Source organism: Arachis hypogaea, chromosome 1, assembly GCF_003086295.3.
Source record: "Arachis hypogaea cultivar Tifrunner chromosome 1, arahy.Tifrunner.gnm2.J5K5, whole genome shotgun sequence".
NCBI classification, from domain to species: domain Eukaryota; kingdom Viridiplantae; phylum Streptophyta; class Magnoliopsida; order Fabales; family Fabaceae; genus Arachis; species Arachis hypogaea.
Genome location: NC_092036.1, coordinates 102499696 through 102514255, shown reverse-complemented (window position 1 = coordinate 102514255; position 14560 = coordinate 102499696). Strand labels below are relative to the sequence as shown.

General features: G+C 36.8%; 4 protein-coding genes across 6 annotated transcripts; 3 read left to right on the top strand and 1 right to left on the bottom strand.

Annotated features, from left to right (window-relative positions):
- The first annotated feature begins 1236 nt into the window (after positions 1 to 1236).
- Positions 1237 to 3076, top strand: LOC112705076 (uncharacterized). The gene is made up of 4 exons (XM_025755938.2): positions 1237 to 1587; positions 1709 to 1810; positions 1918 to 2044; positions 2534 to 3076. Exons 1-4 carry the CDS (start codon positions 1381 to 1383, stop codon positions 2752 to 2754), a joined length of 657 nt encoding a protein of 218 aa, XP_025611723.1. The 5' UTR covers positions 1237 to 1380; the 3' UTR covers positions 2755 to 3076.
- Positions 3077 to 3209: 133 nt separating this feature from the next.
- On the top strand, positions 3210 to 8742 carry LOC112705061 (pyruvate, phosphate dikinase, chloroplastic). Its single transcript, XM_025755923.3, has 18 exons — positions 3210 to 3630; positions 3731 to 3964; positions 4042 to 4179; positions 4312 to 4474; positions 4556 to 4791; positions 4905 to 5033; positions 5189 to 5368; positions 5649 to 5786; positions 5892 to 6056; positions 6168 to 6329; positions 6436 to 6525; positions 6675 to 6991; positions 7088 to 7217; positions 7439 to 7567; positions 7770 to 7907; positions 7993 to 8070; positions 8167 to 8258; positions 8339 to 8742. The coding sequence occupies exons 1-18, from the start codon at positions 3556 to 3558 to the stop codon at positions 8391 to 8393; spliced, it is 2649 nt and encodes an 882-aa protein (XP_025611708.1). The 5' UTR covers positions 3210 to 3555; the 3' UTR covers positions 8394 to 8742.
- Positions 8743 to 8950: 208 nt separating this feature from the next.
- On the top strand, positions 8951 to 11855 carry LOC112705069 (serine/threonine-protein phosphatase 7 long form homolog). 3 transcript variants are annotated; one of them, XR_003811084.2, is made up of 4 exons: positions 8953 to 9426; positions 10283 to 10998; positions 11073 to 11163; positions 11254 to 11399. XR_003811084.2 is itself a non-coding variant. In XM_025755930.2 (4 exons), exons 1-3 carry the CDS (start codon positions 9031 to 9033, stop codon positions 11114 to 11116), a joined length of 1143 nt encoding a protein of 380 aa, XP_025611715.1. In that variant the 5' UTR covers positions 8953 to 9030; the 3' UTR covers positions 11117 to 11163; positions 11254 to 11855. The 3 variants fall into 3 exon arrangements, 2 of the variants coding, with proteins under 2 accessions (XP_072057439.1, XP_025611715.1); XM_025755930.2 differs by having other exon boundaries at positions 11086 to 11163; positions 11254 to 11855; XM_072201338.1 differs by lacking the exons at positions 11073 to 11163; positions 11254 to 11399 and adding an exon at positions 11592 to 11731 and having other exon boundaries at positions 8951 to 9426.
- A 527-nt stretch (positions 11856 to 12382) lies between these two features.
- LOC112761667 (uncharacterized) lies at positions 12383 to 14007 on the bottom strand. Its single transcript, XM_025808205.1, has 4 exons — positions 13874 to 14007; positions 13646 to 13763; positions 13000 to 13342; positions 12383 to 12909 (listed from the first exon to the last, which is right to left on the bottom strand). Exons 1-4 carry the CDS (start codon positions 14005 to 14007, stop codon positions 12383 to 12385), a joined length of 1122 nt encoding a protein of 373 aa, XP_025663990.1.
- Between the last annotated feature and the right edge of the window lie 553 nt (positions 14008 to 14560).

Sequence of the window (14560 nt, the reverse complement as noted above, 5' to 3'; positions counted from 1 at the left end):
GACAGAGGTGAAAATCTTTTTCATCGAGACTTTCGTTTTTAATTTATTTAAATTTTATCCTTTTGCTGAACTTGAGGCAAATGCTCTAATGGATAAAATCTTGTTTGACATGTTACATCAACATACTTCTTATTTTGTTAAGACATGATCTTAAATTTATTACAAGTTTAGATTTAAATGGTCTTATTGTAACATGAAGATTATATAGGAGAGGTTGTTGGAAAGGAAGAAGCTATGGGATAATTATACACATGGGTGAAAAAAAACAAGCATATTACACTACAGTTAGAAGACCTAGAATAATATTTACTACTTTTTCTCTCCTTTCAGCTGTATATATGCTGAATATGAAGTGTCAAAAAATATTGTTAGAGTTGTATTATGCCTTTTATTCCAGGAAGCACAAAATTAAATGTATGTTGTTTGGAGAATTAGTGGATTAAATACTTTCACAATTCGAACGAAATTATAGTAAATCTTTCATAATGGTTGTTCAACTCTTTAAGTCGAATGTATATTTAAATTCTGTGAATGTTCAAAGCACTTACTATATCTCTAAATATTACTTCCTTTCAAATATTTTCGAAGTTATATTGACTTCAAAAGAAGGTGTGTCTTTAGAGTGGTCAAATTACTGCTTTATTATGAGTTCATAAAACATAACTTAAAAATGCTATTAAGTTATATAAAATTTTTTTTGGACTCTCTATAATTTTTAACTTAAAAACTCTAAATATCACTTTTTTTTTCACTTGATATTTTTTTTACCATAGTTTAAAATATAAAATCACAGTTTGTTTAATTAAAATTAAAAAAAAAATATTTTATTATAGAACATGTATAAGAATTTGTTTCCTAATTAAACACATTTTTTAAATATTTATTAATGTATTAAACTGGTGAATAACATAAAATTCATTCTATGTTTCGGTGAATAATATTTTTGTATGACAAAAAATTATATCAAGAAAAATATATAAAATCCCATAAATAATGTTAAGTAACTATTTTTTTCAATTAATATTATTTATTTTTTTAAATTATTTTATTTATCTTAAATTTTACACTCTAATCTTTAATCATAAATTTTAGATTCTAAATTCAAATACTAAAATTAATTAATATTAACTAATTAAAATATAATTCTCACTAATTTTTCAATTGTAATAGAATCTCCTTTCGAAATTTTCAATCTTTCATTTTGTTTTAAGAAAAAATAAAATAAACAAATACAATAAAATGACCTTTGTTGTTGAATACTGGAAAACCCTCTCTTTCAAAGTGTCCCTCCCAAATCCAAAACCCCAAAGTAGAGAACATCCTACTACTAGTTTCGGGTGGTTCATTCTTTGCGAGTGGCAATAATTTCGATTTTCGAGAATGGGATTTGAGAGTTACGTGGTGGTTCACAACATTGCCAAAAGGCACAACGTTGGCACGCTTGCTCGAAGCGCCACTGCCTTCGGTGTTTCGGAGCTCATCCTAGTCGGTCGCCGTGATTTCAACTCCTTCGGCAGCCATGGCTCCTCCGCCCACCTCCGCTTCCGCCACTTCCACTCCCTTCACGACGCTCGCCAGTTTCTCAAGGTCCCTCCTTGCTTTCTCTTTCTACCTCCCAAATCAGTTGCTCTTTCCTCATTTCTTTCTTTATCCGAAAATGGTTTCTTTTTTATGAAAATGAATCGGGTTCTGTTATTACTTTTCACAGGAGAAAGACTTCGATATTTGTGGAGTGGAGATCACCGAGAATGCCATGCCCGTGAACCAGCATCCTTTCAAAAAAAGCACGGCTTTCCTACTCGGCAACGAGGTTTTTCCTTTGTTGTTGATTTAATTGGTTTTTAGAACTTCACTCCTTCATGGAGCATGAGAATCACGTTAGAAATTTGTTTGATTCCTGTGAAAGTTGCTGTGTAGGGTACAGGCCTTTCTGCTAAAGAATGTGAGATATGTGACTTCTTTGTATATATCCCACAATATGGAGGTGGCACTGCTTCTTTGAATGTTACTGTTGCTGCTTCAATTGTTCTGCATCATTTTGGAGGTACAAGCATATGTTAGTTACATATGAATGTGGGAGTGTTAGGATGAAGCTTTCATTATTGGTCATTTCATCCAAATCCCTAGAATTTTGCAGTAACTCACAAATTGTGTTTATATCTGATGTTTGATACTTCTTATATCTGAAAGGAATATGCACATTTCTTTTTTGTAATATTTAAGTATACTTTTAGTGATGATGATGATTGAAAATTTGTATTTTTCATTACCTTCGCAGTATGTGTTGCTCTTGCATAATCACTTTTTGTTTGTGTACATGTGTGGTTTCTATACATTGATATACAATGAGAAACATTCCAGTGGATTAGCTTCTTGGAAGTGGGATTTATTATTGAATATAAATTAAAGCATCATTGTTCATTGGTGAAAATCGTGTTGACTGTTTCTTAAGATCTAACTGCTTCTGCGTAGATTATGTCCTTGATGTATTCATTAAACTTGACTGTTGTTTCTGAACTATTATTTTTGCCAGTCTGGGCAGGTTTTGGAGAGAGATCTCGTGATGGGAACAAATTTGTTGTGGCTGAGAGACCTGTAAAGCAGGTTCGACGAAATTTCTGCACTGAAACAGAAGATGATATCGTTGAAGAACGTAAAGCTAGAAGAGAAAATGCTGCCAATGGTTTCTTTGATGAGAACGAAAACAACAATTCATCTTCAAACATGCTTGATGCATTATTTGTTGATGGCTGACAAATTGGTAACAATGATCTTTCCTCTTTGGGATTTAGATGCTTCAGTTGTGGCAGAGCTGAACCGGCACCTTACTCGTGTGTGTGGATTCAAGGAACTGACTGTTCGCTGCTACCATTGAAAGGTAGCTTGATATTTGGGACTCTCAGAAGAACAGAAAAGCCATTAGCTGGGGAAGGTTTCTACGGCATTAGTTATACATTGTGTACTAATTTTATGGTGTGTCTGCTGTAACTTCCTCTGGTTACAGGGCAATACTTCTTAACAGTAAAACCACTGTTTCACATTTTATTTAGAAATCATAAATGATTGTTTTGTCCTATTTTACCAAACAGTAATAAATAATCAAAATTGAGACCGGGGGCATGTTAGCAATTAGTATATTGGTATCCATACTGATCCAAAATCAGAAAAAAAAAATTGGTTATTTTTATGGAAAAAAACGGCCGGGGTCAAAGTTCAAACCCACTAGACAAGCCCCTGGTTTAGCAGCTGCTGGGAATATATATATATATATTGGAAAAGGTACCATGCAAGATACTTATCCGTTGGAGTAATCACTAAATGAAGATAACTACGAGGCCTCTTGCTGTAATAAATAGGATAAGCTTCCCCATTGCAATTTGTTTTTGATGCATGATGCATGATGCATGCACCGCTTGACGCTTTGACAGCTCCATCCCTCATTATTATTATATGTATATAAAGCCAACGTTAAGTTTATGTCTTGCACCTTAAACTATCAATTCAACGTTTTTATTATCAACCCCTTTAAACTGAAGCTGGAGTAAAAACTTGTCTATGGCGATGTCTAGACAGCGGGTATTCACTTTTGGCAAGGGCAGAAGTGAGGGAAACAAGGCCATGAAGGCCTTGGTAAGGCATTCTCTAATCTCTACATTTACATGTGTATGTATGTTATTAAGGCATGATTTTCATATCATGAGTGCTTCTGTTTTCTTCTGATTTGCAATAGTTGGGAGGAAAAGGGGCGAACCTGGCGGAAATGGCAAGCATTGGGTTATCAGTGCCTCCTGGACTGACCATATCAACAGAAGCTTGTCAAGAGTATCAGGACAACGGCAAGAAGCTACCTGATGGCCTCTGGGATGAGATTCTTGAAGGCCTCACTTTTGTGGAGTCAGAGATGGGAACCTCCCTTGGGAATTCTTCTAAGCCTCTCCTCCTCTCTGTGCGCTCTGGCGCCGCGGTATATATCATTCTTTTCTTCTTTTCTCATGTTGTGCTAATAGAACATAACTAACTAGTTTCCCCCACCTTCACAAGATTTCCATGCCTGGAATGATGGACACAGTTCTCAATCTTGGACTCAATGATGAAGTCGTTACTGGCTTGGCTGCAAAAAGTGGAGAGCGCTTCGCTTATGATTCATACAGACGTTTCTTGGACATGTTTGGAGATGTTGTGAGTAGTGAAATTGAAATCTAAAATCTTATTGCATGCAATATTTTAGTTACATAGTATCATTCTCTAAAACTGGAATAAGTAGCATTGTGTTTTTTCATAACTTCTAACTATCTTTTGTGTTGTATTTAGGTAATGGGTATTCCACACTCATTGTTTGAAGAAAAGTTAAAGAATCTAAAAGGTAGAAAAGGTGTCAAACTTGACACTGATCTAATAGCATCTGATCTCAAGGATGTGGTTGAGCAATACAAGAATGTCTACCTCGAAGCCAAGGGAGAAAGTTTTCCTTCAGGTGCTGAATGCAGCGCCACCAACTTCTTGACAAGTATTCATGCCTTCATCCAACTGACATTTTTCAATTTACCAATTGCAGATCCAATGCAGCAGCTAGAATTAGCGATTAAAGCAGTTTTCAACTCTTGGGATAGCCCAAGGGCCATTAAGTACAGGAGTATTAATAAAATATATGGGCTAAAGGGAACCGCTGTGAACATTCAAAGCATGGTGTTTGGCAACATGGGCACTACTTCAGGAACTGGCGTCCTGTTCACGCGAAATCCAAGCACCGGCGAAAAGAAACTCTATGGGGAGTTTCTGATTAATGCTCAGGTTACATCTGATACCATATAATAATTTTCTAATACTACTTGTTTAGTGTTGATGTGATAGAGTAGAGCTGCTTTTTAAGAAGCATCATTGTTTTATTATTATTATTGATGTAGGGAGAGGATGTAGTTTCCGGAATCAGGACACCTGAGGATTTGGAGATGATGAAAACTTGCATGCCGGAAGCTTACAAAGAACTTGAGGAGAACTGTGAAATATTGGAGAAGCAATACAAGGATATGATGGTTAAATTCCAATCTCATAGATTCTTATATATTCTTAATCCTGTGTAATATTTGTTTGTTTACAGAAGCTGATGTTTGCTGCTCTGCATGCTATTCTGGCTTCAATTTGAATGGATTAAGACAAAGCTTCTGAAATTTCTTAACCTGTAATGCAGGATATTGAGTTCACTGTTCAAGAAAATAGGTTGTGGATGTTGCAGTGCCGAAGTGGAAAACGTACTGGTAAAGGTGCCGTCAAAATAGCTGTTGATATGGTTAAGGAAGGACTTGTTGATATTCGTTCTGCAATCAAGATGGTAGAGCCACGCCATCTTGATCAACTTCTTCACCCTCAGGTATATATTCTGTTGTAATTGCCAGTATCTCTATGACCAGTACCAGTGTGTCGTGTGCCAATAGATTCCTTTTGTCTCTTATTGCATAGAAGGAAAGTAGCAACTAGCCAACTAGTTTCAGCTTGAAAGGACTTGGAGGAATTAAACTAACTTGAAAAAATAGTATTAAGTGACCAGTAATCAGAACCACACACTCGGTTGTAAGATTTTGAAATAGTTATAAGTACGGCTTCACTAGACTATGCTTGGTGTTTTTGACTTGTTTTAATTGTTCGGTTAGTTTGAGGATCCATCTGCTTACAAGGACAAAGTGATTGCCACGGGCTTGCCTGCTTCCCCTGGAGCTGCAATAGGGCAGATTGTGTTCACTGCTGATGATGCAGAGGCATGGCATGCAGAAGGAAAGAGTGTCATATTGGTATGGCAATAATCCCCCTTGCTCTAGTTTTTTTGTGATCAGTAGATCATCCATTATTGCTAAATGAGTGAATTATTAGCTGATCCAGTCTTGCATTGTTGAAAGGTGAGGACAGAGACAAGTGCAGAGGATGTTGGCGGTATGCATGCAGCTGCTGGGATCTTGACAGAGAGAGGTGGTATGACATCTCATGCTGCCGTTGTAGCCCGCGGATGGGGAAAGTGTTGTGTGGCTGGCTGCTCTGGTATACTTGTAAATGACACCGAAAAGGTGACTGATTATTCATTTAGGTAGTACAAACATGCTAAATGGCCATCTTGCTATTGGTAGTAATTCATATAAAAAATAACCAAGAGAGTATAATCTCAATCAATGAAGCAGGTGGTGGTAGTTGGGGATAAGGTGCTCCGGGAAGGAGAATGGATATCACTTAATGGGTCCACCGGTGAGGTGATACTAGGAAAGCAACCACTTTCTCCTCCAACTCTAAGTGATGATCTGGCAACCTTCATGTCTTGGGCTGATGAAACAAGGCATCTGAAGGTGAGTGTATGTCATGAGTCTTACCTACTTCATAGTTTGAGTTGAATTAAAGCTTCAAAATATTGTTTTCTGAACATTGTGAATTCATATTGCTGTTGTGAATCAGGTAATGGCAAATGTTGACACACCTGCAGATGCACTAACAGCTAGACAGAATGGTGCCCAAGGAATTGGACTGTGCAGGACTGAACACATGGTAAAAAAAAAATAAAAATTTCAACTCCTTGGTCATAATTAAATGAGAAGTGTGCTCTCAATATTCCTCAATATATATATAGAGGAATAATGCATGCTCAATTGTTATGGCACTAAATATTTAAGAATTGTATGATTCTCTACTTTCAGTTTTTTGCCTCAGACGAGAGGATAAAGGCCGTGAGGTTGATGATAGTAGCCATTACACCAGAACAGAGGAAAGCCGCAATTGACCTGTTGCTACCTTATCAGAGATCAGATTTCGAGGGGATCTTCCGCGCAATGGATGGTCTCCCGGTGACAATCCGATTGTTGGATCCTCCACTTCATGAGTTTATTCCCCAGGGTGAGTTGCATCACATTGTCAGGGAGCTAACTTCGGAGACAGGTATCAATGAAGAAGAAATCTTCTCTAGGATTGAAAAACTATCAGAAGTGAATCCCATGCTTGGTTGCCGAGGCTGCAGGTTTGCATCCCCCCCCCCCCCCCTCTTTCTCTCTCTCCTTAGTTTATGGATTGATTCACGGCATTCATATCTGACTGTTGAATTTTCTGTCAACAGGCTAGGAATCTCATACCCGGAACTAACTGAGATGCAGGTTCGTGCAATCTTTGAGGCTGCAGTTTCAGTGAGTAACCATGGCATTAAAGTTCTGCCGGAAATAATGGTTCCACTTGTTGGTACACCTCAGGCATGATTCTTATTCAACCTCATTCCCTTGCTGCTTTCTTGCTTCACTTTTTGCTCTACATGTACCATTAATCATAAAAATTATGTTATAGCTTTACCATACATTCTTTGAGCCAAGGCTTCGTAGTCTTTTTAGTTTTTCCTAAACAGTATGTACCAAGTACAACTACATTAGCTTCTTGTTTTGATTATTTATAATCTTTCCTCTTTTATCCTTGGCAGGAGTTGAAGCACCAAGTGAGTTTAATAAGAAATGTTGCTGTGAAAGTGTTCTCTGAGACGGGTTCCTCTCTAAGCTATAAAGTAGGAACCATGATTGAGGTCCCTAGAGCTACTCTGATTGCAGATGAGGTATAACTTAAATCCTCTGTTATTTATCAACTCAAAGAATCACATTTAAATTCTAGCTTTGCATATTACTACTTTCGAATATGATAAAGCCATAAAGAATGGCAATCGACTCCACCATTTTGCTTAGGCTGGAACAATTAAAGTGTCATTCTATTCCCTTTTGGTTTCTCACACTTCAGAATTTTATTATCTGTTCATGTAGATTGCAGAGGAAGCAGAATTCTTTTCATTTGGAACCAATGATCTTACCCAAATGACATTTGGGTACAGCAGAGATGATGTTGGCAAATTTCTTCCTATTTACCTGTCAACCGGCATTCTGCAGAATGACCCATTTGAGGTTAATTGAAAAACTTCACTTTGTTTCTTCATGGAACATGTATGAAGAATGCTTGCTGAATTTGAACTGTTGACAATATTATCAGGTACTTGACCAGAAGGGTGTTGGTCAACTCATCAAGATTTGCATAGAAAAGGGACGTGCTGCTAGACCAAACTTAGAGGTAGGAATAGATGCACAACTAATACAAATAATTTGAACCAACCGAATCTTCATACACAATGATATAAAAGCATTTGTTATATGCATGATATCTCAGGTTGGAATATGCGGAGAGCATGGTGGTGAACCATCCTCTGTTGCATTCTTTGCTAAAGTTGGTCTTGACTATGTTTCCTGTTCTCCTTATAGGTCAGATTTTCAGGCCCATTAAAATGAGTGATTTTGTTCTAACAATCACCAAACTGAGATTTGTTGACACTTTCTTGCAGGGTTCCAATTGCTAGCCTTGCAGCAGCTCAAGTTGCAGTGGAAGATGGGAATTGACACTCTAACTCGCTCTGAATATTGTGGTCTATAATAAGTCCATTCATGTAAATCGGAAATGGATATGAAACAGAAACTTGGCCTACAAATATCTGTAGAGACATGTATGTATATCTTAGTCATAAAATAAGAGAGATTCTGTAGAAGTTCTTGTACATTTTCCACACTCTCTTTTGCTAATAAAGTCCATTCATGTAAATCAGAAATGGATATGAAACAGAAACTTGGCCTACAAATATCTGTAGAGACATGTTTGTATATCTAAGTCATAAAATAAGAGAGATTCTGTAGAAGTTCTTGTACATGTTCCACACTCTTTTGCTAATAAAGTCTTCCATAAATTTGTGTATCTTTCTTTTAGTTAATTGATGATGCTCTTTCTTGCAATATGAAAGATGAAATCAATGCCTATTGCCAGATGAAATGAATCATATATGACGATGATTTAATAGATTATCTTTATCATATACATTAAAATACTTTTTATCCCTAATACTTTTGAATTTTTTAAAAATACCCTTACATTTTTAATTCAATTCAATTTTGTCGAAAAACGCTGAATAAGTTTTTATTTTACCCATTTTAACCTCTGTTAATTTTATGACGGTCAATTATTAAATCAATTATTTTACTAATTATGGAGAGAGTGTGCTTTACAACAGTGTGGGATCAGGTAAAGACAGATCGGACCGTCCGAATTTTTCATTACAAATCGGGCGGTCCGCGTTGCTACCACAGATCGCAGGGTCTGATCTGCCCCCTCCCCCGCCACGTGTCGCGTCCCCGTTATTCCCCACAGCGGTGCCCCCTAACCCCAGCTCCTTCCCTTTACTGCATGTATTCCCAGTCCCACTATCCGAATTGCTCTTCTTCTCCATCCCAGCACCAACCTTTCTCCCATTCTCTTTCAGATCTTCTTCTTCCCAAAGTGAGCAAAAAAAAGAAAAAAATTATAATGTCAAAAATACAAAAATCTAAAGATGTTAATTGTCTTGAACTTCGTATTATAAGATATCTCAACCATTCTGATTATGTAAGCTTTTTTATTATTTTTTAATTTTTTAAGAAATATAATTAATATTGTCAAAAATTTAATTATAGTTGTTGTTATTAGTAGATCAAGTTAAGTATATGTTAGTAATATTATTATTATTATTGTCATTATTTTTATTTTTATTATTATTATTATTTGAAAGTTACGGTAGTTGTTGTTGCTGGTTTGGGTTGAACGTTCTAATTAGGATGTTATGACTATTATAATTATTATGATTGTTAATTTTGTTGTTATTATTAATTTAGAATTATAATTGTTGTTGTTAATTTAGTTATATTATAACTGTTCTTGTTAGGTCGATTTAGGAACAACCTATGTCAGTGATATTATTATTATTATTATTATTATTATTATTATTATTATTATTATTATTATTATTATTATTATTATTATTAATTCATAATAATAATTATTATTATTATAAAAAATTTAATTATAGATTGTTAGTAGTTTAAATTTAGGCTCTGAATTATTAGAATTATTATTATTATTATTATTATTATTATTATTTCATAATAATAATTATTATTATAAAAAAATTAATTATAGATTGTTAGTAGTTTAAATTTAGGCTCCGGACGGTAAAAGTAATAAGGAATATGTTTAGAAATTTTTGTAATATTTTTAGTAAAAAATATATATTTAAAAGATACGTTTTTGGATTAATGTTGCTGATTTTGATCAATAATTAAGTTTTGTAAAATATAATAATACAATGTATTTGGTTTTTGATAATAATTAGTTGTTTATTGTTATGTTTTTTATTGACTTAAGCATGCTGTTATATTTAGGTATATAATTTATAATTTGTAATTTATAATTTATGTTTTTGTAGAGTTTACAAATGTTGAGGTGTAATCACCCTGTCCCTCCGGATCGGTACGATAATAGGGTGGCGGACCATTTACGATTTATCGGGTTTTATCATGCATCTCAAATTGGCATAGTCCAGTGTCAGAAAGCACTCGTAAATGCTTTAGTCGAAAGGTGGCATCCAGAGACACATACCTTTCATCTTCTGATTGGTGAATGTGCTGTGACACTCGAAGATGTGGCTATGATACTTGGTCTTCCAACGGACGGTCTTCCAGTCACAGGGATGACTATCAGCAATGTTGACGCCTTAGAGGCGGAGTGTTTGCACCAATTTGGGGTTACACCAAGAAAATCAGAATGTAGAGGAAGTGGTATAAAAATAGGGTGGCTACGGAATCTAAAAGAACGGCAACAGTTGATTGACGAAGAAAGTAAACAGAGGTACGTGAAGGTCCACATTATGTTGTTGTTCAGTACAATATTGTTGGGAGACAAGTCGGGGGCATCTGTGCACTGGAAGTTTTTGCCTTTACTTCGTGAATTTGGCAGTATCGTACAGTTCAGTTGGGGATCGGCTTGCCTTGCACATCTGTACAGGGCGTTATGCAGGGCATCTCGTTTTGATTGTAAGGAGATCAACGATTCGCTGACACTGCTGCTCGTTTGGGCTTGGATGCGCCTGCCATTCCTAGCTCCGATTCCTAGGAAATCTCGTAGTTTTTCGCTTGCGAACAGGTAACGTTATCTTACATTTACTCCATATCTTCATATTTAGAATCTAGTCCTATTAATGAATTAAGCGATATTAGTTGGCGTAACTAGGAGCGTGGAGACCGACGCTTTAGGTATATGAAACTTGCTGATTTTAGGAAGGCTTTCGATGATCTGCAGGAAGGCCAGGTATATTTTCATTAAAGAAATATTTGGTTTAGGGGTTGCAGTGTTATTGTTATTCCGATTATAATCACTAGTGTCGTTTATCTTTCACAGTTTGCGTGGGTTGCTTATTCTATGGATCGAGTGGATCCGGACATAATTCCTGCAGATATGTACATGCACTCAGTTGTGTGGAGTGCTACGGTCCCGTTGGTATCTTTTGAATGCATTGAGTGGCATGCAACCGATCGGTGTAGGCGACAGTTTGGTTTTGTGCAGGGAGTTCCTCATCAGCAACGGAATATAGACAATGCACACGAAGAAGTTCCGATTATATACTTGTTTGCTCACTTGATTATAATATGTTCATATGTGGTATCCATGATGATATGTTTGTGTTTGATGTTAATATAATCATGTTAAGATGGTCTGTCTAATTAAGTTGTATCTAGGTGAGGGACGCACTCCAGATGATACAGGAAAAGGTTACAATCTCAGGGTTGATCCGCCTCGTCGTAGTGCTAATCGATTCACTCCGTCCATGTTCAAAAAGGCCGCCAAAAAATGTAAGAGTTTTGTGAAAGATGTAAAGTGGACAATGAGAAAGTAGATGCTTGTATAGTTTACATTTTCTATATGGGAATTAACTTATTAATCGACTATGTATGAAGTTATCAAATTAATATGGGCTATGTATTAGTTCAGTTTTCTATGTATTTATTAGCTTAATTAGTTATCAAGTACTATGTATGAAGTTATCAAATTAATATGGGCTACATTTGAAATAGAGTAGATTGAAATAGAAATCACATCTGCCATAGAGCAGATTAATACAGAAATCTAAATACTTGTTTCAAATAGCATAATATATAAATCTAAAGACGCGCAAATCTTATAGTAGATTAATATAAGTTACAAGGTTTCAAATAGAATAATATATGTGGCTCTACTGAGCATTATCTCCGCCACTTGCACCAACTGTTTGACGACATCTACAACGGATGTGTCCCTCGACCCCACATTGCCTACATCGCCGTGGACGACGTAACATTCGCGTGTCCATCTCATTCAAGAAGCGCGTCATCCTGGGCCGACCTTTGGTTACGCGCCTGAGGTACGGATTTTGTACGAACCGCGGCCCATTGTATGCAGGCCATATAGTTGGGTTTCCCAAGGGCCTAAACCTAGCACGGTAAACCCGTCGTACTTGGTCCATCTTATACACATCATGGACGTACACTTGCTAATCCAGTCTTTGATTTGCACAGCATGCAAACACATGCCGACACGGAATCCGGTCCACTTGGAACTCACCACAGTCACATCGGTGCCGGCGAAGGTCAACGGCATACTCCAATCCACTTGGCATCTCACGCATTTCAAAGACCTCATTCTGCCTGTCGAAGCAATTAACCTGGATGTTCCCTGATGCAAGTTGGTTTGCATGCAATTTTGAGGTCACAAGCTCAGAAAAAATATGACCAGCATTAATCCGAGCCTCCGCTTCGGATCTTTTTCGGGTGAACAACTCATTAAACCTGTAGAATGTTGCTTTGACAAGTGCAGTGATGGGAAGATTACGTGCACCCATCAAGACTGAGTTGATGCATTCTACTAAATTCGTCGTCATGTGACCCCATCGGTAGCCACCATCAAATGCTAACGCATACTGCTCGCGGGGGATTCGATTTAACCAGTTAGTGTAAGCCTCGCCCCGTTCTCGTAACCGCTGGTAACGCACTTCGTACTCGCGCACCGTCCTTGAATATCCTGCATAATAGCGAACAAAAAAAAAAGGATTAACAAACACTAATTGTTGTTATCTCTGTTCATAACAAACTTTGAATTACTCAATGTTACCTATATTGACGACAAGTTTTTGCAGGTACGGTGCCTTGAATTTTCTCAGGAAGTTCGACTCTATATGCTTGATGTAAAACATATGGAAAGCTCTAGGAGGTGACCATGCTCCGTTACTGTGAGCCACAGCTGCATTGATGGATTCGTGTTGGTCGGATATCAGCCCCACACCATCCGGAGTCACAACATGTTGTCGCAGGTTAGTAAGAAAAAAGTGCCACGCATCAGATGTCTTTCCCTCCACAATAGCAAATGCAATTGGGACGATATTGTTGTTACCATCCTGTGACACTGCCACTAACAAACAACCCTTATACTTTCCGTACAAATGGGTCCCATCCACCTGGACAACTGGCTTACAATGTCTGAATGCTCTAATGCATGGGTAATAACTCCAAAAGACCCGATGCAATACCCGAATGTCATTTACCAAGTCATCGCCTTGGTATGCAGGCATAGTCTCAAAATGGACGATAGCTGATGGCTCCTTATGACACATGGCCTCAAACCATATCGGCAAAACTTCGTACGATGCTTCCCAACCTCCAAATATTTTTTCTACTGACTTTTGCTTAGCCAACCATGCTTTCCAATAACTGATGGTGTAATTTAATTTGGATTGCACTTCTGCAATAACTGATTTTACCTTTAACAAGGGGTCAGCCTCAACCAACGGCTTTATTGCTTCTGCAATTGTGTTATCCAGCTTCGAATGATCCTGAGATATGGTGGCTCTGGTACAGGTGTGACTACCATTATACCTCCTAATAACCCAACAGTACTTTCTGCTGATCATGCTAACCCTGATAAGCCAATCACACCCTCCCCATACTGTGTACACTTGGCATAAAATGTCAATGGCTCTGACTCATACACCCGATAGTCTACACTTCTTTGGATGGCATACTCTTTCATCGCCCTAATAACAGCTTCCCTTGAACCGAGTTCCATCCCCACAGCAAATTCACCATCTGCAACAATAGGTACTTCTGCCACGACGGCAGCCATACGAAAATTTAATAACCGAAATTAAAGGTTAATCAACACTCAATACATTTATGGTCATATTATTAAACTCTACATCAGGTTAATATCTCAATCTTAACAAAAAAATAAATAAAATACATAAATACATAAATAAATATTGATTAACAAATAATAATTAATATTTAACTACATCAATGACTAACCAAAAATTTTTATTGCCTAACATTTAACTACATAAACACCTGCACAAGTGCTAATTGAATATATTCTCACATGTCACTTAACTATTTACTCCATCAATAACTAACAAAAAATATTATTATCATACACTTAACTTATTCAACACATAAACAAATGCTAATTAAATATACTTTCACATGTAACTTAATTATTTGCTCCATCACTCAATATAATTTATTACGGAATTCTAATCCATCTTTCTAAAAATAGGCAATTACGTACCGGTGCTCGTGTAATCTGGAAACTCTGGAGGATGCATGGCTTCCAAATCCAACACTCGCATCAAAGATGGCTCCTCAAACGGCACTTCATTTGCCAGTGCATTTGCCACATC